Raw genomic sequence first — 25,512 nt, forward strand, 5'->3', positions numbered from 1 at the left:
TCTTCAGATGATGCTGGATCAGGGTGACAAGTGACACGGATAAAATTATCTTTTGATTTTTTTTATCTTTACTAATCATGTATCAATACACACCTTTATCTTCTACACATACACACAGACACAGATTATAGGTTTCATATCACTGTGAAAAAATGTATTTACTGGTTATATTAAAAAATGTAAATATAACAAAGTGAGTGTTGGCTCTGCTTTTTGTGTACTCAATATATATATATATACCTATGACTTTAAAACCTACTCTATAGACCCAGTATCTTGTCATTCAATTGCAACACTAAGACTTGTACATATGGAAAAGTATAAGATGAGTATAAAATATATTTTCAAATATGAAATGTTATAATAATTTAAACATTCATCTAGAGAAATAATTCCAAGTGTCAAATGCTATACTTCAACAATAGCTCTGATGAAAAAAATTATAAACAAATAAAAATATAATCAGGTTTTCATGATGATATTTGCCTATACCAGGACACAGGAAGCTGAGACAGGAGGACTGGAAGCTTAAGGCAAGTTAAGAACAACTCACAAAAATAAGGCCCTCTTGGACTACACAACAAATTCAGGCTAGCTACCAAGGTACTAAACAAAATCCCATCTCTATAAAATGTACAAACAAAAACAAACAAGCAAAAGCTATGAACTATATAGAAGGCTTCCATATGACATACATACCATTAAATCAAAAGCATGATGTTCTTGAATATTTTGGGACAAACTCATTAGTATTCTTTCTAGGTATCCACAATACAGCTACTAGACCTCACTGAGTTTGTGTACTAAAGAGTTGAGTGGTAAATAAACAACTAAGTAATTACATTTATAGCATAATGCCCTGTGGTGAACCCCTCAGAACAATTGTATTGCAGAATGTCTAAACCCCAAGATTGTGTTGTTTACTGGAAAGACCTGTTTCTGGTTTTGATGTGGCTCAGCCTTACCAAGCACCTTTAATCCCTCTAGCTGGAATACAGACACACCCTTAGTTCACACCTTTAATCTAAAACAATGAAGGTAAAGTTTACTTTGTACACTAAAGTGCCCATATTTCAAAGTGATGTTTAATAGAGAAGAGAAAGAAATGGGAAGCCACAGTGGGAGCAGTTCAGAGAAAGTAATAGTTTTACTGCGACCCTTATAGAGACACTGGTTGCTGAAAGAGAAAAAGCTAGACACAGGTGAAGACAGATTAAGCCAGAGAATCAGAAGAAACCAGAAGATTAGAACAAATTGCCAAAGTTATTAGAGGCCAAGCAGAGCAATGTAGGAGAAGCTGAGAGAAGCCAGATTGAATCAGTCAGCTTGTAAAGGAGTTTGAGCCAGAAAAGGTGAAGTGAATCAGCTGGCCAGAGATTAGAAGGAACTAGGAAGGGGTTGAGTTTACTCAGTAATAAGTCTCCAAGGCTGAAAATATTCTAGGCCTAGATTAGATTAGAACTACATACACACTCTAAGTTAACAAACAGAGGCTTCCAAGATGACAATTACAACAGGAGGATAAAAGATACATTTCCACGGGTGCAACGACTTTATAAAATAATAAATAGAATAAATATATTGTTTTGTTTTGTTTGTTCATTTGTTTTTGAGACAAGGTCTTATTTATGTCAAGCTAGCCTTGAACACACTGTGAGGATAACCTTGAAGATTTGGATTACTGATATGCAACATCACACATGGTTTATGTGGTCCACACATGGCCTAGGGATTGAGCTCACAGATTCTCACATGGGAGGCGAGCACCCTACGAATGCCAGCACTAACTCATATGCTTGTAAGATGAGGGATCAGAGATGGCTTCTCCAAGGACATTCAGGGGTAATAAGTTTATCCCTAACAGAGATACTAATAAAATATCCAGGCAGAGTGCTGTGTTACAGGAAAAGTAAGGCTATGATATTTAAGGTAAGCAGGGGTGAGGGTGGGAGTTACAGGAGGTGGGAGAAAGCAACCATGACCCAAGAATAAAAGTCTGGGAAGCTTATGGTGTGGATGTCCTTCTGAATGGGTGAACAGCCATTGGTAAGCTTAAATGACTGTCCTGGCTACTTGGTGAGTAAAGCGAAGAATGCAGGGATGGGAGAAAACATCAACCTGAAGGTTATTGTGATAACAGGTGGGAGATGGTAATGCTCACATTCCAGAGGCTGCAGACAAGGAAGATAAGAAGCATGAGAGTTAGGAAAAAGAACAAGGTGTATGTTCTATGTTCTTACTGACAGAAGCAAAAGGCAAGTAACAGGCCACATACTGAAGGGGGGGGGGATTGGAGTCTAATAGGGGGAATGTGAGTCCCAGACGCTTGTATTACTTCACAGAATCAGTGGGTATTTTTGACCAAATTTCAGGGTCAAGTATGAGCTAGTGATAGGAATCGTAACTCATATGTAGAATTGTGTGGTAATTTGACCTTGGTCCTCCTGGAATATGGAAACTGGTCTGAGTTCACAGCCCTGGGAGAGTCATACCTTCAGACCTCAAAATGGCAAGGAAGAAGGGGGGTAATAAAGGTAGGGAGAAAATATAACTGTAAGGAATTATAAAAGAACAAATTCAATTGGTAAAAAAATTAAAGGCACAGAAGATCAGAGCGAATCTACAAAGAAAGTCAAAGACCAAAAAGGTGCTATGGTTTTATGAGCAACAACAACAACAACAAAAGGAGACAGAAGTTCTGAGCATGGCACAGTTTAAGAGACATTTTGAGACCAGGAAGATGAATCTCACAGTGCCGCCTGTACTGCCCTCTCCAAAGTGACCTTTCAAATCCTAAAAGAAAAGAACTTCATGGGTTATTTCAAGGCGACATGAACATTACACGAGACTAAGGAATGAATTAGGATAATTCTCAGCACTCAGTGTTAATGTGTCCATATGACATAGACATCTACATAGGTATCTACGGAGGTCACAGTAGTGATCACAGAATCTCAGTGACTCAATATCCCTTCTATACATGTGATTTAGTAGCACATCAGCACAGGCTCCATCCAGCCTTAGGTGTTGGTGCCTGTCCTATATATTTTGTTCTCATGGAACAACAGCATCCTTTCACAAGCTGACTGCCTTTCCCACACACATCGTGGTCAGACATAACCCACCTGTATTGAGGAAGGATCCAGTCCACTCTTCCTCTGTCCTTGGAAACACAGAAACTGGTGGGGGTAGACCCAGGGTTCTCCCATCAAGATCTGTGAAAAGGTATTTTCTTGGATATTCACAGTCCAATGTGGGACAGATGGTTCCCACTAAGTCTCTGCTGTGGAGAAAGGGAAGAGATAACATCATCATCTCATGACAGGCAACAGAAAGAAAGCACATGGGCAGTGCTGATCATCAGGGGTGACTCTTGTCTTCCTGAGCCTCCTGCCACATGAGACTAATGCTCTTCACTTCATAGGGAAAAGCTGTACAGGATCCCTCATCAGACACCAGGCATGACCTGACCTGCTTTGATTTTTTTTTTCTTTTTTACTCCCCAGACTCCAAAACTATAAGAAACAAGTCTTCGGTAATTATAAACCATCTGATTTGTGGAGTTTCATTACTAGCACAAATGGACCAAGAGGTGTGGCTTTCAGCCTACAGGTAAGACACAAACAGAAGGAAGTTTTGACAGGAAAAGGATGAATAATAATACAGTACCTAAGTATATTGAAGTACCTCCAGTGGCTCTGGGATGGGTATAAAAGAGGAAGCAGTATTAGGGCAAACACATAGACTTCCCATAAAGGATGGTTTATTTAGACTATTCCTTTCCTCCCTAAAGCAGTTTTGCAGTGTGAGAAAGCAATGACACATTCTTAATTTCTCCAAGTTTTTTAAGGCAAAGAGATTCCATATTTACTTTTTCTTTAGACACTTGAATAAAATGTTCATATCATGAGACCTAGAGCAGTAGTTGCACCTGAGCTTTGTATTATTGTTTAGCTTGGAAATTCCTAGCAATAGGTACAATCTCCTATCTCCTCATCCCACTCAAAGGTTTCCTGAACCCCTCTCTCAAACTCTGTATATTATGATCCATGATAGAGGAAAGAAGGCAAGTCAGTTGTTAATTTGTTTATCTGATTCCATCAATTTTGAAACTCTTTCTAAGGAGAAGAAACAATAGAAAATAACAATAAAACTGGCATCAAATCACATCGGACCCTTCTTTTAGAAAAAGATTCAAAAGGGGAGAAACCACTAACTAGCATCTGTTTGTTTGTGTGCAAATACTTAAAGTCATATATGAAAAGGCAATAATATGAGAGTAAAATGTTGGTACCACTAAATCAAGACACCAACCTTTTCTACAGGGGTTTATTTCAATTTGTGTAATGGTGTTATATTTTTCATGTGTTTGGGGATTTAAGCAGTTGAAAATTGCTTCAGAAATATATTATATCATCAATACTGGAAGTGGTACCTGGACTGTAATAGGGGAAAGTAGAACTTGTTTTTGTCCTTTATCCTCAGCATTCTGGTCCTCTCTGTTGTTATTGGGAACATGACTCCAGTGCTATACTCATTAGGCAGGATGCAGACATCCAGATCGTTGCTATAGCAACTCTTCACAAAACCAGAAAAGGTGACATCTGAAATTTTAAACAATATATCACGAAATTGTATCGTGAACCACCTACCATAGAGATTATAGAATTAAATATTGTTTTCATAGGACATATTCTAGGAGCTAATTTGAGCTATCCAAGACAACCCAGGTAAGTTTACATGAATTTTAGTTACAAAATGTCCTTTGTAACTACAAAATAGACATTTCATAAGAAAGAAAGAAAGAAAGAAAGAAAGAAAGAAAGAAAGAAAGAAAGAAAGAAAGAAAGAAAGAAAGAAAGAAAGAAAGAAATATAGTAATTCCAAGCCGGAAAGCTAGCTGGTTTAATATTTAGAACACTGACTATTATTCTGGGGAACTTAGACTCAAGTCCTAGCAGCTAAGTGGAAGCTTATAACAATCACTCTATAACACTAGTTCTGGGGATCTAATTCCCTATTCTAGCCTCTGTCTGTGCTCGATGTATATGGTTCACAGACATATATACTGACAAACACTCACACATGTAAAATAATTTTTAAAACTCATAAATATACACTACAAATACACTATAGTCTTTAGAAAAATAATTAAAATTTTGATGAAAATCTGTCCATATGTAACACTCAAACCAGCTGTGAGATAGACTAAATACAGATGGAATAAATACAAAATTGCCAAAACTATCTGATAGAAGATATGGTCAAATGCTAACTTTAAGCCTACCAATCTTTACAGCACCAACTATAAAGCCACTTGCAGCTGTGATACAATTTCTGCATCTCAGTTACTGTATTGGATAGCAGGAAAAACAAATTGCTATCCAGGAGTAATTATAGAGTTAAGTAGTTACAATCAAGATGTCCAGTAAGCAGAAACAGTTACTTCTGTAAGAAATCACTCACTGTCTTTAATACACAGTAGTAATACATTAATAGTAGGATGCCAACTAGACAAGCAAGCACTAGACCAGACTGGACCTTCTAGATGTATGGTTTCAGAATACTACTGAACATTGTGTGTTTGGGTGGGTGGATTCATATATTTAGGGTAAAAATCACAAATCCTACCTTGAAGCTTCATAATTCCTGGAACTGAATGACTGCTCCTTACTTTGTGCCATGGCTCCTGGGGCCATCCACTTGGTTCTGAGGCAGAAACAGGCCACAGGATACCGATTCGGCCTCCTCTGGGATTGGAAGGTGCTCTATCTGCTGATGTCCAGTTGGCTGACTGAGGAGCCTTTCTGTCATGGATGCAGTCAAAAGAGGAGCTAGTGGCCACAATGACTGAATTCCTAAGTGTAATCTGTACAGTGCTGACAGAGCTCAGTAGAGCAGAAGATACATATGTGATAGCCAAAAGACCAACAGTATTGTCTACCAGAGTGATATTCTGTATGTCCACACTATTCTCTGTCTGAACCATGGCACCATAGTCAAAGTTCTTAAAAGCCATAAATCCAGAGACACCAGTACAGTTGTTAGATTCATGTTTCTTGTAGAGGTGAAGGCCATGGAGGCTTGAGTGGACCACATTGTCAGACCAAAGAACTTCAGAGGAGCACCCATGACCACTGACATGAAAACCAAGTCTCTCAGATCCTGCCACCACATTGCCATGGAGAATGATGTCCTCTGCATAGTTCACTTTGATTCCTGCCACCCAAGGAGATGAGTTTGCTGACTGCATTGTCAGAATGACAAGATTATTGGTGAGAGAATAGTTCTGACCCTCTACATCGATGCCATGGCCATTTGTGCAAAACACTACGTTATCGTTTAAAATCACCCCATGACTGGAAGACGCATGGATTCCCACACTGCAGCTTTGATGTACAGTAGAAGATATTACCCAGGATCCAGCTGATACACCAGTGAATTCAATAGATGAATACAATGGCATTCCCATGTTCTGAATTTCTACATTGAGAAGTTGAAGAACACCTGCAAAGGAAAATGGATATATTCAGGTCAGGTTCTTTCATGTTTCCCACAACATACCAAAGGCCTCTGCTCTGGGGTAACGGAATATGCAGATATTCAAATGGAATGTAATCGTTATCCCTAGCACCAGATCTGTAGTTCACACCATAAAATTTCACTAACAAAAAATGAATCACTGGAAATATGACACTTTATCTATAAACACTAATGTGCTATCTGGGCTCTGATATATCTGATATAAAAAGTGAGAAAAGAAATAAGGCAGGGGACGACTGGTTCACAGAATTTTTTTCATTTTTTAGGAGACTGAATGAAAGGGTCTGGTTAAGCATAAAGAATGTGTGGATTGTTGCCCAGTTGCTCCAAAGGCTTGTCTCCCTTTGTCTCAAGGATCCTGTTCAAGAGCTGGGCAGTGGGCAGTGCTGGTGCACGCCTTTACTCCCAGCACTTGGAAGGCAGAGGCAGGGAGATTTCTGAGTTCAAGCCAGCCTGGTCTACAGAGTGAGTTCCAGGACAGACATGGCTACACAGAGATACCCTGTCTTGAAAAAAAAAAAAAAGGATACTGTTCAAGTGAGCTGTAATTATCTATGAAGGAGGTGAATGAAGAAACTGAATAGGCAACTCTAAAATCACTTCTAGCATTTTCTAGAAGAGTAAAGGTACATAGCTTATTCCAGCCCAATTAATGTCCAGAAGAAGACATGGTTAAAAGAAAGAAAGAAAGAAAGAAAGAAAGAAAGAAAGAAAGAAAGAAAGAAAGAAAGAAAGAAAGGAAGGAAGGAAGGAAGGAAGGAAGGAAGNAAGGAAGGAAGGAAGGAAGGAAGGAAGGAAAGAAGGAAGGAAGGAAGGAAGGAAAGAAAGAAAGAAAGAAAGAAAGAAAGAAAGAAAGAAAGAAAGAAAGAAAGAAAGAAAGAAAGAAAGAAAAAACACATTTAATATTGTTTGTGAAACTGGATCTGAAGGTACAAGGCTGTAACCAGGCAACACAAGGCTGAGGCAGAAGGGTAGGATGTTCAAAGCCTGCTTGTGCTACAAGGTGAAGTCAAGGCTAGCCTGGGCAACTCACCAATGCTCTGCATCTAAATACAATCTGGAAGAGAAGACTTGGGACAGAGCTAAGTGGCACAGGACTAACCTAGCATGGGTGACACCTTACGATCATTTCTTGGGCATAAACATAAAGAAAAAATCCCCATGAAAGCTTTTCTAGATTTTAATCTTAGTGACACTATTTCCCACAGGATTTTTGTAACAATGAGATTTCCTACATCATTAATAAAAATGACTAAGTGTTTAATCTCACGGAAGACTTTCAGCTCTTTTGAATGTTGTCCTTTTGTCATGGACTATTTTGCTTTACCTTCAGCCCTAAACTCACTACTAGGCCAGTATTCAATCACTAACTATACCTCTAGCCTAGCCTTTCTATTTATTTAATTATTTTTGAGGCAGAGTATCTGTAAATTGCCAAGTCAGCCCTACAACCCTGCCTTAGCTTCCTGAGTAGCTCAGATCATAGGCTTGAACAACTGTGCCCAGCTTATTGCTCCCAAGTGCTAGGATTGTAAGTGGATACCACATGTTTAGCTGTGCTGCATTACAGTAACAGCAACACAGAATTCAGCCTACACATTGATTTTAAATTTGAATATTAATAATCAGTATATATACATCTGGTAAAAATACATACTGTACTGTATGATTATAGGTTATGAATTAATAATAAATTTAAAAAAAAAACCTGAAACATCTAATTCCCATATAACACTGATCATATGCTAAGTTCTGCTGTAACAGACACACACTCACACACACACACACACACACACACACACACACACACAATCTTACTTATCACAAAGATACTATGAGTTAGCAAAATTAATACCTCCATTTTGCTGACAAGGCAACTGATACATAAAATGGTTGAAAAATTAATATTTCAACTAGGACCTATGGCTATGTACAATGAACTTCATTGCAAGTACACAGCGTGGTTGAGCTATTTGACACTGTAGAGGGAGGAACTTCATACTGGAGTCAGGTAATCAGGCAATAGCTGTATGCCAGCCATTATTCATGTATCCTTTGCTAGAAAGATTACAGCTTGACGACAGGGTCCCTCACTTCTTATTTTCTTAATTGTTGTTGCTGTAATTTATGAGGTTTTGTTTTGTGTTTTGAGGCAATGGTCAAGGTAAATCCTTCTTTGATAAAGACAGAAGCTCCACCCACCCGTGACCCTGTGACATTTCAGTGCTACTGCATTTAGTACTTTTACTTAAAGATCACAGATAGGCCAGCCTAAACCCCAAGTTCTCCACTGCCTTTTCAGAGATAGGAAACCCAAATCCTTGCAATTAGTTGCTGTGAAGAAGTTTAAACCTGTGAGAGGGAGAAGGTGAAAGACTACATGCCTCTCCCGGGATGAGATAAAATAAATCTCTCACTTGGCAATGATTGAGAAGCTTCTGGTAGATGGTATAGATATGCTGTGCTAATCTATATACTGCCACCCTCTTCAGGAGTTCTGCTGGTCCCATTTGCCTCTTTGACTATAGATATCAGAGATAGGTAAGGTGGCTATTTACTTTCTGTCATAAAGAGAGGGAATTGGGGAGTGGGGCAGTATAGGACCCTTAACTGAACATCCAGCTATTATGCCCACGTTGCAGGTACCACCAAAGACTGCTGAGGAGGCAACTGTGATGTAAACATAATAAAGGTCTTTCTTATGAGCTTGAAAGCAAAGTCTCTCACTGCCCTCATTGCAGTGGGTAAGAGTGAGAGTCTAGAAGTGCAGGGTATTTACTATAGCTATAGCAAGCTTGGAGGATTTCAGTATGGGTCAGCAAGTTATTACTTTAAAAACTACATTTCTGGTGTAATCTTCAGGAACCAAACATAGGAACAAAAACCACCTGACAAACAGTATAGTTGAGTTATTTATTCTCTGTAGGGTTTACCCTGCTATGAAGCCTGACTGGCTGTTGCTAATGGGGGAGATTGCCATAGGATGGTTGTTCAGGAGGTTCAGGTGGACTCTGTGATCTTCTTAGAATTGAAATTTAGGCCCTGGCCTTGCATAAAATGAAGTTTCTTCAAAATGGAGTTGGTAGGGCTTCATATAGTCACTACTCCTAACAAGTTGTATGCAATTTTGCCTAATTGCATATAGCTGTGGGAAAGGGATAGAAGATATTTGGGGTAGGGGGGTGACAGAAGGTATTCTATCTGCACAGACGTGGAAAGCCATCATTCCTCCTGGGAATGACCTTCCAGTGTGGATACTTTAAGGTCACCTATATTCCTGCCCATATCTTTTACCCAATTTCTATAAGTAAACATAACAAATTCACAAGTTCACTAGAGTGAGCTTTGGTGTAGTCACATATTGGTTGGTTTAGGAACCATAGGAGGAGGGAGGTAGATGTTCTTTACATCTCTCCCAAGGAAGGGATTTAGCCACAAACATTAAAACGGTATTTGTCTCTTCATATTCTTTGCCAATAGCATACTGCTGAAAGGTTTGTTATATCTGCCCTATATACAAAACGTTAACATGAACTTCAAATGGAACTATAAGTTCACATATGAACAGTCTGTTTCCTATTATAGATGGTGGTTTTAGCCTCTCATTAACATATCCTTGAGTAATATTTCAAGACCTCATATATATGTGGTTGTTGTGATTCACAGTTTTATTCCATTGGCATACACATTGAAACAACAAATGAAAATCAATAAATACTAAGCAAGTACTTAGTATCTTCAGTATTTGAATGAAGAATTCAGATTCAATTTTGGTAGTTAAGTACTTTCGACCTTTTCCTTTTGAAATTATAATCATAGAACTTTCTAGCTAGATATTGTCAGGAAAACAAAACAAAACAAACCTTGCAGTCCCTAATTATCAGGAGAAACTGTCCTTACCCGGTTTTCATCCCTATTCAGCAGCATCCATGATATTTCTTTTATTTTTTATATTTTAAGATGTTAAATAATTTCCCCTTCCCTTTCCTCCCTCTAGACATTCCCAGACACCATTCCTTTCTCTCTTTCAAATTCCCATACTATCATTTTCTTTAAATATAATCTGCTTAGTCTGGATATTGTTTCAGGACTGAGCATTTGGTATTGGACAAGCAACTGCTGTGCTCTTCCCTGGAAAAGACTCTTTCTCTGGGTTTCAGCATTTCATAATTGCCTATAGTTCTTTGTGTAGGGTCGAGGCCTTATGGTCCTCCCCTGGTTCACCTTGGAATGTTTTATATTGTCATTCTTCTTCAGCTCATGTTCAGAGACATGGGCTCCCAGCAAACTCCCTGGTCCACTGGTTATGACAATGTTTCCATGTTCTTTTCTATAGTGGCATGGATTATTTTAAAGAGCAAGGGTGCTTAATGTAGCATGAGAACCTGGATTTTATACTGGACAGAAAGGGGTCATTAAAGGAAAAATTTTCCACTGTGGAAAACCAGAACAGATCCAGCCCACTGAAGCATTTAATGTGGTTTTTCTTTCCTTTTCTGGAAAGTTATTTTAAAAGACATAGGTTAGCAACTACAAAGTCTTATGAATTGGTCAGGCTCGATGCTGGTTCTGGCTTTGTACTCAACTGTAAAGTTTGCTCTTTTGTCCTAGCCCATGAACATTGTTCTGCTTGACCTACTTTTCATTAGCTGTGTCTCAATGTTCCAACTTTACAATCATTTCTACAAGACCAGAGTCCAGTTTTGACCCTGTCATCTAGAACAACGTTGACCTCGTCATCATGGTGTTTTAAGCCAGACATTCCTTTCTTGAATATTGTTGTATTGTACATTTGGCAACTACACATTGAATACCAGAAACTTTCTCAACTTATAAGAAGTAAAAATGTCACCAGATATCAACAATTGTCCTTCCAGGGGTGGGGGCAATTTCACCTCTGGCAAGTACATATAATGATAGAGCTTATGAAAAGAGATTTTTTTCTATTCACTAGAAATCTTGAACTTCTGATTTAACATCTGAAGAGTCCAAAATAGTGAACAAATGGGGCCAAGAAAACACCCCATGCTGATCACATTAGCTAGTGGTTAGAGCACCATGGCCAGATCTTCTCTGAGTCTTTACTGTATTCGAGTGCAGAGTGACTTTCTTTTTCTTTAAGAAAAATATAGGTATTATTTTATTAATTCCTTGAGAAGTTCATAAATATGAAGAATGTATGTTTAAGTCAATCAGTCTAATAAGGGTTACTCACATAGTCCAGGTGTGGGATTCTACACTGGAATGCAGTCAACCTACCAGACACACAATTCAACAAGAAGCCATCATTCATCAATGACTGCTCAGCTGAGGAGAATAGGCTCACACGGGACTGTTGACTGGCTTGATCATGTGTAGGTATTATTCAGGTAACCACAGCTGTTGTGAGGTCATAAGTGTGGTGGTCTTGTCAGAATGCATGAGACAGACCTAGGCCCTCTGCACATATGTAACAGTTATGCAGCTTGGTGTTCATGTAGATTTTATAGAAGATTAAGTTGGAAACTGCCTTAAACAGATGGGCACAGGAGACAAATTCCTAAACAAAACACCAGTTGATCAGACACTAAGATCAATAATTAATAAATGTGACCTAATGAACCTGAAAAGCTTGTGCAATGCTAAGGACACCAACAGTAGGACAAAACAGCAGCATACAGAATGGGAAAAGATCTTCACCAACCCCACATTCAACAGAGGGCTAATATCCAAAATACATAAAGAACTCAAGAAATTACACATCAACAAACCAAATAATTCAATTTAAAAATAGGGTAGAGAGCTAAATGGAGAATTCTCAACAGAGGACTCTCTCATAGCTGAGAAACACTTAGAGAAATGTTCAATGCCCTTAGTCATCAGGGAAATGCATTCTGGGATACTGGTCAGGATGGCTGAGACAAAAAAAAAAAAAAATTTCAAGTGACAGCACATGCCGGCGAGGATGTGGAGCAAGGGGAACACTCCTCCATTGCTGGTGGAAATGCAAACTTGTACAACCACTTTGGAAATCAATTTGGTGGTTTCTCAGAAAATTGGAATAGTTTTACCCCTATACCCAGCTATACCACTTCTGGGCATATACCCAATGACCTACTATACCATAGAGACACTTGCTCAACTATATTTATCCAAATGTTTCCCAATGGCCAATATTTATTTTTAAAAAAATCCTTCAAGAAATTGTAGAAGAAAACACGGACTTTTTGGTAAAAGAAAAGAGAATTAATCAGCAGTTGATGTGTGCTTCAAAAGGGCAATTTCTAAGAATCAAGGAAGATAATTGTATAAATAAACTCAGTTCCTTAAGGATGACTATACAGCAACTTTCAAAGATGGAGCTATCCTTACAAGATTTCCTAAATTATTTGATCGTGAAGAGCTTTTTTAAGACTATCTTCAGAACATAAGATTAATAAATAAGGTCATCAGACAATTTCACAAGATTCTAAAAGAACTGAAGCATAACTTTCAAAGAAAAAGATTGCATTGATCTTTTTAAAAGATTGAATTGATCTTTATAGTACTCTAAAATGTGAAAATAATTTGTATTTAAATTTCAGGCACTAATTTGTAACATGAGCTCACATCTACAATTACATACTGCATATTACTGGGTAAAAAGTAAGAGAAAATCAGGAAGGTGATAAAATTTAAATGCCTATTAAATCATCTGTCATTTCAAAGCAAAGGAGAATTTGTATCTGCTGAAGGTGTTTTCTTTGAGGTAAAATGTGCATATGCGTTAACATCTAGTATATTATTTAACTTCACATGATAATTTAGCAAAGATGAGGGCTGAAAATTCATAGCTTCCTGGAGCACAAATGGACCACCTAATTGGATCATTTTGCATGATAAGTGAAAGCTCTCACAACTGAAATTTCTGAGTGTCCTAGTTAAGTGGTCCAGAGTCACTGAGTAGCTGAATGGTAAGTAACTGTAGGTTTCATTCTTCACTTACCAGAAAAGTCTTCTCCGCTAGACTTCCTGAAGGACCCCACAAGGAGCCTCCCGCTACAGGGTGAGTCAGGCTGAATTCTAATGTTTCTGGTCAACAGCCCAACCTCAGCAGCCAAATGAACCTGTTGGCCATCCTCCATGATATGGGCACTTCCTAGAGGAACAGGAGTCAGGGGAAACAACCTTTAACTTTTTGCTCTGGAAATTGCCAGCTGGGGACCCAGTGTACCTCACAAGTGACATTTTCCTTTCCCTTCCCTTTCCTTTCAAGTCCTCCCAACATGAAAGCCAGCTTTTCCTCCGGGCACACTCCACAGATGTCAGCCGAGAAATGAAAATCCGTTCACTTGTCCCTCTTTGGGATCAAAGAGAATGTGTGAGTGATGATTCATTTCTTTTCAATAAACTCTGGGTACCAGGACAGGCCTCTGGTTCAGAGATTTGTCCAGTTAGTAGGATCTCAACCTCTTTCCTTCCATGCATCAATGTCAGGCTGTGACAGTTGGCTGTACATTGCCCACATACCTCCACTATGCGAGTAAAGAATCCCCACATCAGAATAGGCAGTGGTAGAGCATAAGCAGCAATGTCAGACAGTGAATGTAATGGAAAAAGGTGATGAGCTCAGGAACCCCCTGTCTTTATGAGATTTCTCACGCCTACCCGGACCAGGGGGAAGGAGGAGTCTTGTATTCCTATTTCCACTGATACTTCAGAACGACTTTAACCTGACAGGGTTACTACAGATTTCTCTTTTCTATGCTACGATTTTTAAACTGAAAAAGCTTAACATGGTGATCCAAGCCTACAGTCTTCTAATTAGAGGCTGAGGCAGGAGAATGAATGGATCCTAAAAATTTAACAGAGAAACTTCATCTCAATAATAATAAAGAGGAGAAGAGGAGGCATTAGCCCTGAAGCTGTAACTTAGAAGTAACGTTAGACAGTCTTGGTGAACATCTATACCCCCCTCACATATCAGATTAAAAAACAATTCTCTGGCCCATCTATTTTACATATTTCATTAGTTATAGCTCCTGAGTTAAACTTATTTCTTACATGATGCACGAGAGTGTTTTTTCTTAATGAGTTATTTCTATACACTACTAACTACCTGACTTCCTTTAATTAATAACTTTATTATATATATATATATATATATATATATATATATATATATATATATATATATTAGTGTTCTATCTTCAGACATAGCTGCAGGCCAGAAAGAAGGCATCATACCCCATTACAGATGGTTGTGAGTTGCCATGTAGTTGCTGGGAATTGAACTCAGGACTTCTGGAAGAGCGGCCTCTTAACCTCTGAGCCATTTCTCCAGCCCTATTGCTATCTGCCTCTACAAAGGCGTATCTGAGCTCTTGTTTCTTTTGTGGTTTTCTTGGTCATCTTAGTAGACAACATATATGTAAACTATATTTTGTGTGAAGAAGAATGTATTTCTACATAAAGTGAAGTTATTATTTACACTATCCATTGTATTCCAAGGTACTGTATAATTCAATGTGCCATGCAATAAACTACATGCTTATTGTCCAAGAGTTTTGTTCTTAGCCACAAACAATCTACTGGTTTTTAAAGATTTTTTAACTCTTTTCTTAGACTAGCCAACATGAGTGATAGGCTGTCTCATAAAATCTCTAAATATTATTTTGAGAGTTAACAATATGCTAAGTGTGATGCCACACACCTTTAATCCCAGCCCCATAATGGAGGAGGCAGATGGATCTCTTCAGCTTGAGGCCAACCTGGTTCACATAGCAAGCTCTATGACAGTTGGAACTATAGAATAAGATCCTGTCCCAACAAATAAAATTCAAATTAAAAGTAAGCCAGGCATAAAGGCATGGGGCATCTATGCCTATAATCTTAGTGTTGGAGAGTTAAGGTAGGATAATTAATTTGCAAGCTTGGAGTGCTTAGTCAGACCCTGTCTCAAGCAAACAATAAAAGGCAGAAGGAAGAAAAAGAGAAAGGAAAGAAGAAAGAGAGAGAGAAAGAAAAGGAGGAAGGAAGGAAAAAAGAAAAAGGAGGGATGAGAGGGAGGAAAGGAAGGAGGGAAGGAAGGAGAAAAAGGAAAAGGAATGAAGAGAGGGAGGGAGGAAGAGGGTAAGGGAGGGACAGAGGGGCAGAGAGGGAAGGAAGGAAGGAGGGAAATAGGGAGGTAGGGAAGGAGGATGGAAGAAAGAGAGTCAGGAAGGAAAATGGAGGGAGGAAGGGAGGAAGGAAGAGAAGGAGGAAGAGAGGGAGGAAAGTGGGGGGAAAGGAAGTGAGCGGAGCAGAGGTGAAAAGAAGAAAATTGGAGAAGGGATTCTAAGACAAGTGAGGGACAGAAATCAGGTAGGAACAATCACGTCCTAATGTCAATCAAGTGCAATGTGCCTGGGTAGGCTACAAAACAGGCTGCTTATGGTGCATCCATGAAGCATAAACCAAATCAAAGCCATACCAATGTGCCTGTGCTTTAGACGTTCATAGATCCTGATGTGATGGCCCTTGACTTCCTTCACAGTGAGGACCTCTGCCTCATGAGCCTCATAAGAAGAAGAGCTGAGAACAATTGTGTCATGAGGCTGCCAGTCCACTGCATTGTGTACTATAATCCTGTAAATTCAGAAAGCAGATGTCAGATGTACTCATAAAACAACAGAGATCATCAAGAGCCCAAGAGAAAGTACAACCCACATCAGTATCAGCACCCTTCACCATGGAAACTAAAAGGGAACACAACAAAAAGGAGAAGAAAAGCGTTTGTTGTGCACTGACCCTTGCATACTGAAGAAACATGGAGTTCACAAAGATTTTGCTTTGTAAGCATGAAAACCTGAATTTGATCGCTAGAAACCGCATTTTTATTTTGAAAGTAAACAATATGCTAAGTGTGATGTGATGGTACATACCCTTAATCCAGCCCCAGGAAGGCAGAGGCAGGTGGATGCTTGTAATCCCAGTAATTTGGCAGAGTTTAATAATCATATCTTCATGTGCTTTTGCTAAGAGCTGTCTCCTTTCTTCACTGAGAAACAACTTGAATAATAAAGATATTTCCAAAGGGATCTTTTTTCATGTTTTCTGAAGATGCATTTACCATTTTTGGACAATATATATGCAAAGGCTAATATCTTGGTCAGGCAGATGCAGTTGTGTGTCTTTAGAATTCTAGTTCCATCTGTGCTATCTCAAAAAGCAACTTAGTCATCAGGTATGCAGCATGCATTGACAGAGCCACTAATAAATGACAGGTATTATAGATCCTCATGGAGTCTTAGCTGTGCCTTTATTTACAATGATATTATAGACAATTCATTAGCAGAATAGAACAAATGTTATTTTTAAAGGGAAATGAAGTGCTGGGCTCGTGGTTCAGTTGGTAATTTCCCTATTCCAGCTCCAGTTTGCCACCACTATCACTAACTTACAACCATCTCAAAAAAATCATAATTTAATGACTTAAGGATGAGAGGTGTTAACTATATTCTAGTCTTCTGTATAACACTAATGAAACACATGTTATAGAAAAGAGGGAAAGCTTTCCTATTTCCTGAGAAAAATATACCAATCGACTAGTTGCAAATAAAAAAGGATGAATTTAAATTATAACAGTAGAAGGCTCCTGAAAAATAATGTTTTTAATAGCTGATAAAATATCACACCATTCTTTTTATTTCTGCATTAATATTTCACCTTGCTTAGAGAAATATACTTGCCTGTCCAAAGAATACCAATCAGGTGATAGAGAAGAAGTGTTTTATAAATTTTATTTAACAGTTTTCAACTATACGTAAAGCATTCTTATGTATATAACTATAATTTCAATGAATAAAGCTAGACACTAATGTAGAATTATAATGAAAATAGCTGTGTTTGACCAGTTTCAAAATATACAAGTTGCCTCAAGAATCAGGAGTAACCACAGATTCTGAACTCTACAAACACCGACTATTCCATTCCTAATTCCTGTATTAACACTCTTCATCAATGCCATTGGAATGCAATGAGAATTTTCAGAGGCATATAGTCTGCTGGGTCCTGAAGAAACTGCATTCCATAATGAGGTGTAAATGCTGTGAGCAACCATAGTCGATTGTATTGCCTCTCAGGTCTCCCTTCTCCCTCATCCTGGGAAAGCATTCCCCTTCTGAAACTGTTCTTCCCTACACTGTGCCCCTTTAATAGTTCTAGTGAGAACCTCAGCACAGGCTAAGTACTTTGTATAAATCTCTCCCCAGATGGAATGAACACAGGGATTGAATAATACCCTCTCTGAATTGTGAAACTGGATAAAGTTCAATTGCTCTGAGATTATGTACAGCCTAGAGCAGTGGGAGAACCTATTCTTCAGTATTTTAAAAAAATGCGGTCAAAATAGAAAAGTGTAAAAATGTAGGGACAGAAGAGAAGGTCTGGACTGGCACCAGTCCAAAAATTCATCAAGAAATATTCATTTTACCTCTCTAATAGGAGCTTGATTGCCTATCAGTTTCCCTGTCTCAGGGTTGACTTTGTGCCAGAAATTGAGCTTCAAAAATTCACATTCATTAATTCATTTAATTTGCATAATTATTATATTAGTTAGGCACTATTACTTTCATAATTACAGAAGAAGAAACTATGAGTCAAGAGGGTAATTTACCAAAGACATACATTTAGTAAATCATAAGCTTATCTCAAGCCTCTTTACAGAGTAATTTTCCCCCTTTCCTCTGAAAGACAAGACCTTGACCTCCATGGAAGAGTTATCTATATGAGTTTAGGACATAGTGTTTTGCTATGCTTTTAAGAGGTTGCACATAAGATCAATAATGGTTAGAAAGTGGGAAAAGAGCCACTAACTCTATACATTGATACAGAAACACAGTTGTAGTTAATAATAAATCTTGAATGATATGTAAATTAACTGAAATTTAACTTGAGGCAAAATTCTGATATATTAGAAAATATACAGTTGGGTTAACATGTTCTAACTTCCATAAAAACATATAAATTCAAGAAGCAGATAAGAATTAGATGCCTTTGCTGTGCTTTTATTAAATACTATAGACTATATCAAACCAATAACAATATTTCCTCTCTCTTACATAGACATAGCACAGCCAGTTTAAATAGCTTAAATGCCATGCATTGAGAACCACATCAACATTTTGTAGCTATACTGGGTATGACCATCAGCAAATGTCAAACCAAAAGTATTACAGTAACATTACCAACAGAACAGATACTATCAATAGTGCTGTTCAAAGTAAAGGTCTAGGTCCTGGGGACAGGGTAAAGTGATAGTTATTTGCTCTTTTTTATGTGATTTCTTTGTAGATGACAGAATGCAATCATAAACTGCTCAAAACAATCCAAGTCTGCTAAAGCAACTGTTACAAAAAAGGATACAAGATAATAACAGTTCATGCAAGGAGGAGGAGGAGGAGGAAGGCATTGTGCACTGCTGGTGGAAATTCAAACTGGTATAGAAAATAGGATAGTGGGATTAGAGCTATGGTTCTTCAGGGAAGCAGGGTGGGGGAAGGGTATAGGGGACTTTCGGGATAGCATTTGAAATGTAAACGAAGAAATTACCTAATAAAAAATTAGAAAAAGTTAAAAAAAGAAAAAGAAAAAGAAAAACAGAGTTCAGACCCCAGATAAAAAGCCAGGTGCCTCGCACATGCCTGTTATCGCCAATTCCAAGGAAGGCTGAGACAGCAGTACATCTGGAACTTCATGGCTTTTAGAGCTTCAGGTTCATAGAGAGGCACTGACTTAAAGTAATAGATGGAGAGTGACAAAGTGGGATGTCTACCACCCTCCTCTGGGTACTATGCTCCAATTAAATACATATATATCACATATATATGTACTTCACATACACACATAAAATATATAATGATATATATAGATATATGTAGATATATATATGTATATATATATATATATATATATATATATATATCAAAAGAGATGGAAGAATCTTAAAAATTAACAAGAAGTATCATAGAAATTCTGCCAGAACTACCTATAGAAAGTGAAATCAGTGATTTAAAGCACACTTGCACATCTGTGTCCTTAAATCCCCTATCTACTATAGGCACCTGTCCACTGCTACATATAGTAGTCTGGCCTTAGTAGGAGAGGATGCATTTAAGCCTGTAGAGACTTGATGCCCCATGGTGAGTGGGATACAGGGTGGGGCACCCCCTCAGAGGTGAAAGGGCATGGCGAGGTGGGGAAGAACTTTGTGAGGGGGAACCTGGAGGGAGTTCAGCATATGGGATGTAAATAAATAAGATAATTATTTTTAAACAGGAAAAGAAACTAGGTGCATGTGCACAGTAGAACAGGGTCAAGCTCCCAAAGCACTGCAGTCTGAACAGAGTAGATTAACGCTCTGCTGTGTGAACAGAGTAGATTAATGCTCTGCTGTGTGAACAGAGTAGATTAACCTTCTGCTGTGTGAAAGAGTGAAACAACCAGAAACACGCCATCTGATCTCCTTTATGTGTGAAACCTAAAGTGTGGATGGCAGAGAGGAGTAAAAGTTCAGGGAACACATGTTAGGTCATGCTGATTTGGGCGAACATCTTATTCAAGAACTGCTGAGAACACAGACTTGACTCATTTCTCACCAGCAGCAGCAGCAACAACAAAGGCATGTGAGATACTGCGTATGCTAATTTACTCTGTTTAGTCATTGCATGACATACAGGCTTCAGAACATGATTCCAGACACATTAAATATTCAATGGTTTTACTTGTCAGCTAAAAACAAACATTTGAATATCAGAATAGTGAGACAAAGAATAAAGCCTTATGTAGCTTATGAGAGAGAGAGAGAGAGAGAGAGAGAGAGAGAGAGAGAGAGAGAGAGAGAGAGATGATTAACCAGGAAAAAAACAAATAAAAATTTGCAAAAGATTCTCCATAATATTCTCTCTGCTTTCTGGTACCTTTCCCACAGAGTTGCTTAGGGACAACTAAGTTATTCCCTGACTTATTCCCCTCTCATCAACAGGTCTCTCTTTCTCTCTCTCTCTCTCTCTCTCTCTCTCTCTCTCTCTCTCTCACACACACACACACACACACACACACAAACACACACACCACCTAACCTAAGACACTATCAGGTGTCCCCTTAAAAACTCAAAAGATGCTATTGCTATTATCTCTTAAGGATCTTTGCCATCTTCTTTGGCCTCGAACTCAGCAAAAGCAGTCATTTTCCATCAGATCAAAGCACAGACCAGATCAAGTGCTTCCCTGCTTAAAACTCTAAAATAGATAGAATGAATACAAATACCTTAAGATTAGCTAGAAGAGTAACCACTTAATTTCAGAGAACACATGCATGTTACGGCATTAGTCTACATGGGCAATGCAAGCATATAATGAGCAAATTGTGTAAGGACAAACTCTTTGGCTTTATATAGACTGCTTTGACTTATTCTAATTGCAAAATGACCATTTGGTTCATCTTTCTCACTGAAAGTTTCAACCAGGTACAGTAAGGAGACATAAGAAGGTAAGTTTACAAATGACATATAGCAAAGAGAAAGTAGGGCCTCTTCAAAGCATCTCACTGGGCCTACATTGGCTGTGTGAGCAAGAACTGAAATGAGAAGGGATTTCCTGGAAGCTTCCTCATTGATTGCACTTATGAAATAAATCAACCATGTACAGACAAATTTTATGTGTCAAGTTCTCTTGATATTCAAATATTATGTTTTCCTAGAAATATATGAACAAGTGTCTATGCACCCCACTCAAGGTATCAGAGATAGACAAAATAAGAGTCAACCCACATCTAGCCATATAATGAAGCACAAGTAGGACAGCAACGAGGGTTACTTAAAGTGGGCGGTGTCACTGAAAAGCCTTCCCAGACCCAGCTACTAGACTTTCTTGGGGAAACCAGGAAGCTTCAGCTAAGGATCTCTTCCCTTCCATTTCCTCTAAAGCAACCCTACAATAGCCCCATGAATCTTGCTCATGAGCTTCCTGGATAATGAGTTAGGACAGCTTCACATGCTGCAGCTGGCCAAGCACCCACTATGTAACCCAGGCTGGCCATGAATTCATGATAATCCTGGCTTACCACAATTACAGGTGTGAGATTCTCTGCCTGGCAAACTTTCAGAGTCTTACGAACCTTCTTTCTCTCTCCAGGAGGGAATGTTTCAATTTGGAGAAAACGGCTAAGCAACACAGAAAACCAGTATGCTATGATACTTACACTTTGAAAATACTTTCATTAAAATATTCCTCTGTGAGAGTGATTCTAGGAAATGCTGGCTTTTAATAGTTCTAATTTTTAGGACATAACCAGTGGAATTAAACACACTGGGAAATATGATTCAGCCGTAAGAACTTCTAGCTTCGTAATACTTCTTTAACTTTTTTTGACTCCAGTTAAAAATTTTTTGATAATAACCCAACTCATATATTTCTGAGAGATTTAAATGGGAATATATATACTATAAACAATCATATAGAATGAATCTATATATTGATATATGTAAAATATATTATATATGCATGGATGTATATGCCATTTATTTTTTTCTGGATTTGGAGCATCCTTCTTCCCTTGGTCTTCAGAACTCCATGTTCTTTGAATTTTAGATTCTAACAAGCTTCCGGGCTCTTGTTTTTCTTTATTAAATCAGTTTTCTTTCTATACCATCAGGACCATATAATGTTACAATCAATCTTTTTTATTAATTGTTTTATTTATTTACATTTCAAATGTTGCACCCTTTCCCAGCCCCCTTCAAGAGTTCTTTATGCCATCCCACCTCACCTGTGCCTTAGAGAGCGTGCTCCCCACCTCTCCCCTACTCATGCCACTACAATCAATCTTCTTAATATTCATTTATCTATAACAAAATCCTCGACCAACCTCCTCTGGTCACTATGCTCAAACTAAATAGGTATTTGGACTTGCATAAACAAATATATACACATTCACATACATACATATAAAAATATATAACAATGCTATATATGATTATATATATGAAAATTATGGAAGAACTTTAAATATTAACAAGAGAACTGCCAAAGAAATCCCACCAGGAAGTATATAACTAAAGTTAGAGTTTTTCTTATCCTTTCTGTTGGAGATGCCCTGCTTCTTATTAGTAAGGGCAGTTACCTATAAGAGAATTCCATTTTCTGATCTTTGATTCTAGGATCACATCTTCTGTTGTTTCCATGTATTGATCTTGTCTTCCAAATCCTAGTAGGTCACTGTCAGTTTGTTCTCCATATGATCTGTCTAGTTCAAGGCAATGGTGGATACGTTCTTCATCTTCATATGCTCCATCTCACACTTATTTCTGCCAGTATCTCTACACCGTGCCTTGTCAAGGCTCACTGTTACATTTTCAACTCTTACTCCTTGTCCTAACTCCCATAACCCATAGTTCTAGAGCTTATTTTTAAAAATTACGCATTACCTAAAACTACTCTTGGTACATAGTTTTCTTTCCCTAGATTTTGTACACTTCGCCACCTTTTTTTTTTTTTAATTATTTTTTTATTATTATTATTATTTTCTTTATTTACATTTCAAATGATATCCCGAAAGTTTCCTATACCCTCCCCCCACCTCTGCTCCCCTACCCATCCACTCCCACTACTTGGCCCAGGCCTTGCCTTGTGCTGGGTCATATAAAGTTTGCAAGACCAAGGGGCCTCTCTACCCAATGATGGCTGATTAGGCCATCTTCTGCTACATATGCAGCTAGAGACACAAACTCAGGGGGTACTGGTTAGTTCATATTGTTGTTCCACCTACAGGGTTGCAGCCCCCTTAAGGTCCTTGGGTACTTTCTCTAGCTCCTCCATTGGCAACCCTGTGTTCCATCCAATAGCTGGCTGTGAGCATCCACTTCTGTGTTTGCCAGGCACTGGCATAGCCTCACAAGAGGCCGCAATATCAGGGTCCCTCTGCTTGTGGACGTTGTACATCGTGGTGCGCACTAGGCTCCGCACCACGATGTACAACGTCCACAAGCAGAATTTCTTTCTTTAGGGATTTGAAGTTCTTGTCATACAGGTCTTTCACTTCCTTAGTTAGAGTCACACCTACGTATTTTATATTATTTGTGACTATTGTGAAGGGTGTTGTTTCCCTAATTTCTTTCTCGTCCCATCTGTCCTTCGTGTAGAGGAAGGCCACTGATTTATTTGAGTTAATTTTATATCCAGCTTCGCCACTTTTTTATGTGTTGCATTTTTTTCCTTAGTTGCCCCTGCTTTTGAACTTAACTTTCAGTGATGTTTAGTTGAATAATATTTAGCATTTCATTTCACAATCCAACACCACAGAGAGCCAAATGAAATAACAACAGATAAAGGTCCCTGACTCTTTCCTTACTTCTCATTTCCCGGTGCAATGTCAGCTCCAAGGTGTACCCAGGATTTCTTAGGATAAGCACTGTAAAGGCGAAGTTTCCCATAAACTCCTGAAAAATTAAATAATCAACAAATCACTCAGAAAACACTTCCATCTTAAGTTTCAAAGCTTTTTACACAAACTATACCACATATCTAAGGTGTCAGTGCATATCTAATGTCTTATCTTTGAAAAAAGAATATTTCTATTATAACAGATAAACTATAACTCAAAGACCTACAGAGAAATTAAAGCTATATCAGATAATGGCAATATAAAAACTTAGGAAAAAACCACCATCTAATGGCTAACCAGCACCTTTTAAAGAGGCATGTCCTTCTGCCATTAAGGTGATTTCAGAACTTTTGTGGTCTCCTGGAAATCTATCCGTTTGGGTATTTTATGATTTCTACTGGATTTTCCCAGTGGAAAGACTTGTTCTATTTTCTGAGGATGGGATATCAATGCTATTAGCTTTGTTCTCAGGGCTAAGACTTAATATCTTATTTATAGATAATCAAGAGAAGCGTGAAGAGACTCTCTGTTTTATTTTGGACTCACAAATTGTAGACTTGCCAGGGACAGTCAGACTGCAGATACCCACCCCTTCAGGGTTTTTGGAATTTCCTCAAAAATATTTCATGGCCATTTTCAATCATATTAAGTATAAGTTCTCATAGTCTATAGTTTTCCAAAAATGTGACCATGTATTCCAGCAAGAGAAAAAAAGATAATCATGCATTCCATGTGTATTTATTTCACTTATATAATATGTAGATGAATAATATGTGACTATAAACATGCACACCTGACTACAAGTTTTAACTTTACCCTGCACTCAAATGGATTATATAAATAGCCATGCACATATAGAAACATTTTGTTGCAAGCCACTAATTTGACAAACTATTCATAATATTTTATAAAAAAAATACATGGAGGAAAAAAGTACAGCAATGTCATTGAGTTATCAACAATGTGCCTTGGATTTGCATCCAGTGTGGCCCAAAACAATAACATCATAACTGATGAAACCTTAATTGTTTGTGCCAATGTATGTAATTTCTTCTAAACTCTAATTCAGACAGATTTGCTAGAAGATGAAATAAGACAAGGATTAGAAGATGCAAATGAACTTTGTTTTTAGAACATGTGCTATAATCAGATCCTCATAATATACTTTCATAAACACGTGTCACAAATAGCAAACAACAAAACTAAAATAATCTTTTATTCATCATGGGCTAAGTACCTCACAGAAAGGATTCTGGGACGACTTAAAGAAATTTCCAACAACAATGTTTGTTACAAAAAGAAATCATATCTTTAAAATCTAAATTATCCAGAAAATTCAATTAACTAGAAAAGCAAATTTCTTGGTTATTTCCATTCTCAAAGGTTAACTGTAAAATGATTCTATTCCTTAGTTGTTTCAAGAAGGTAATAAACTACTTACAATGAATAAAATCTGCCATTTGCTTAGTATGTCATAGAAGTTAAGCATGCTGTGAATTGTGAATTCTTTATGTTAACTCCTATCAGTAAGAATTGTAAAGACATTCACTGAAGCATGTGGCTGGGGCCAGGATCAGCACACCCAGTAG

At 38.0% G+C, this 25,512-nt stretch overlaps 1 protein-coding gene across 19 annotated transcripts in view; it reads right to left on the bottom strand.

The window, feature by feature from the left end:
* Window positions 1-25,512, bottom strand: part of Pkhd1 (PKHD1 ciliary IPT domain containing fibrocystin/polyductin) — a 487,582-nt gene that overhangs the window by 124,854 nt on the left and 337,216 nt on the right. For 17 of the 19 annotated variants that reach the window (XM_021197628.2, XM_029539264.1, XM_029539265.1 and 14 more), the window contains 6 exons: window positions 23,891-23,978; window positions 15,974-16,128; window positions 13,508-13,660; window positions 5,632-6,507; window positions 4,436-4,604; window positions 3,126-3,283 (listed from right to left, as the gene is read on the bottom strand). In XM_021197628.2, coding sequence (XP_021053287.1) covers window positions 3,126-3,283; window positions 4,436-4,604; window positions 5,632-6,507; window positions 13,508-13,660; window positions 15,974-16,128; window positions 23,891-23,978 — 1,599 coding nt within the window. Of the gene's footprint in view, window positions 1-3,125; window positions 3,284-4,435; window positions 4,605-5,631; window positions 6,508-13,507; window positions 13,661-15,973; window positions 16,129-23,890; window positions 23,979-25,512 lie in introns of those variants that run through there. The other 2 variants (XM_029539269.1, XM_029539281.1) reach the window with 2 other exon arrangements.

This window comes from Mus pahari, chromosome 5 (genome assembly GCF_900095145.1).
Source record: "Mus pahari chromosome 5, PAHARI_EIJ_v1.1, whole genome shotgun sequence".
Classification (NCBI taxonomy): domain Eukaryota; kingdom Metazoa; phylum Chordata; class Mammalia; order Rodentia; family Muridae; genus Mus; species Mus pahari.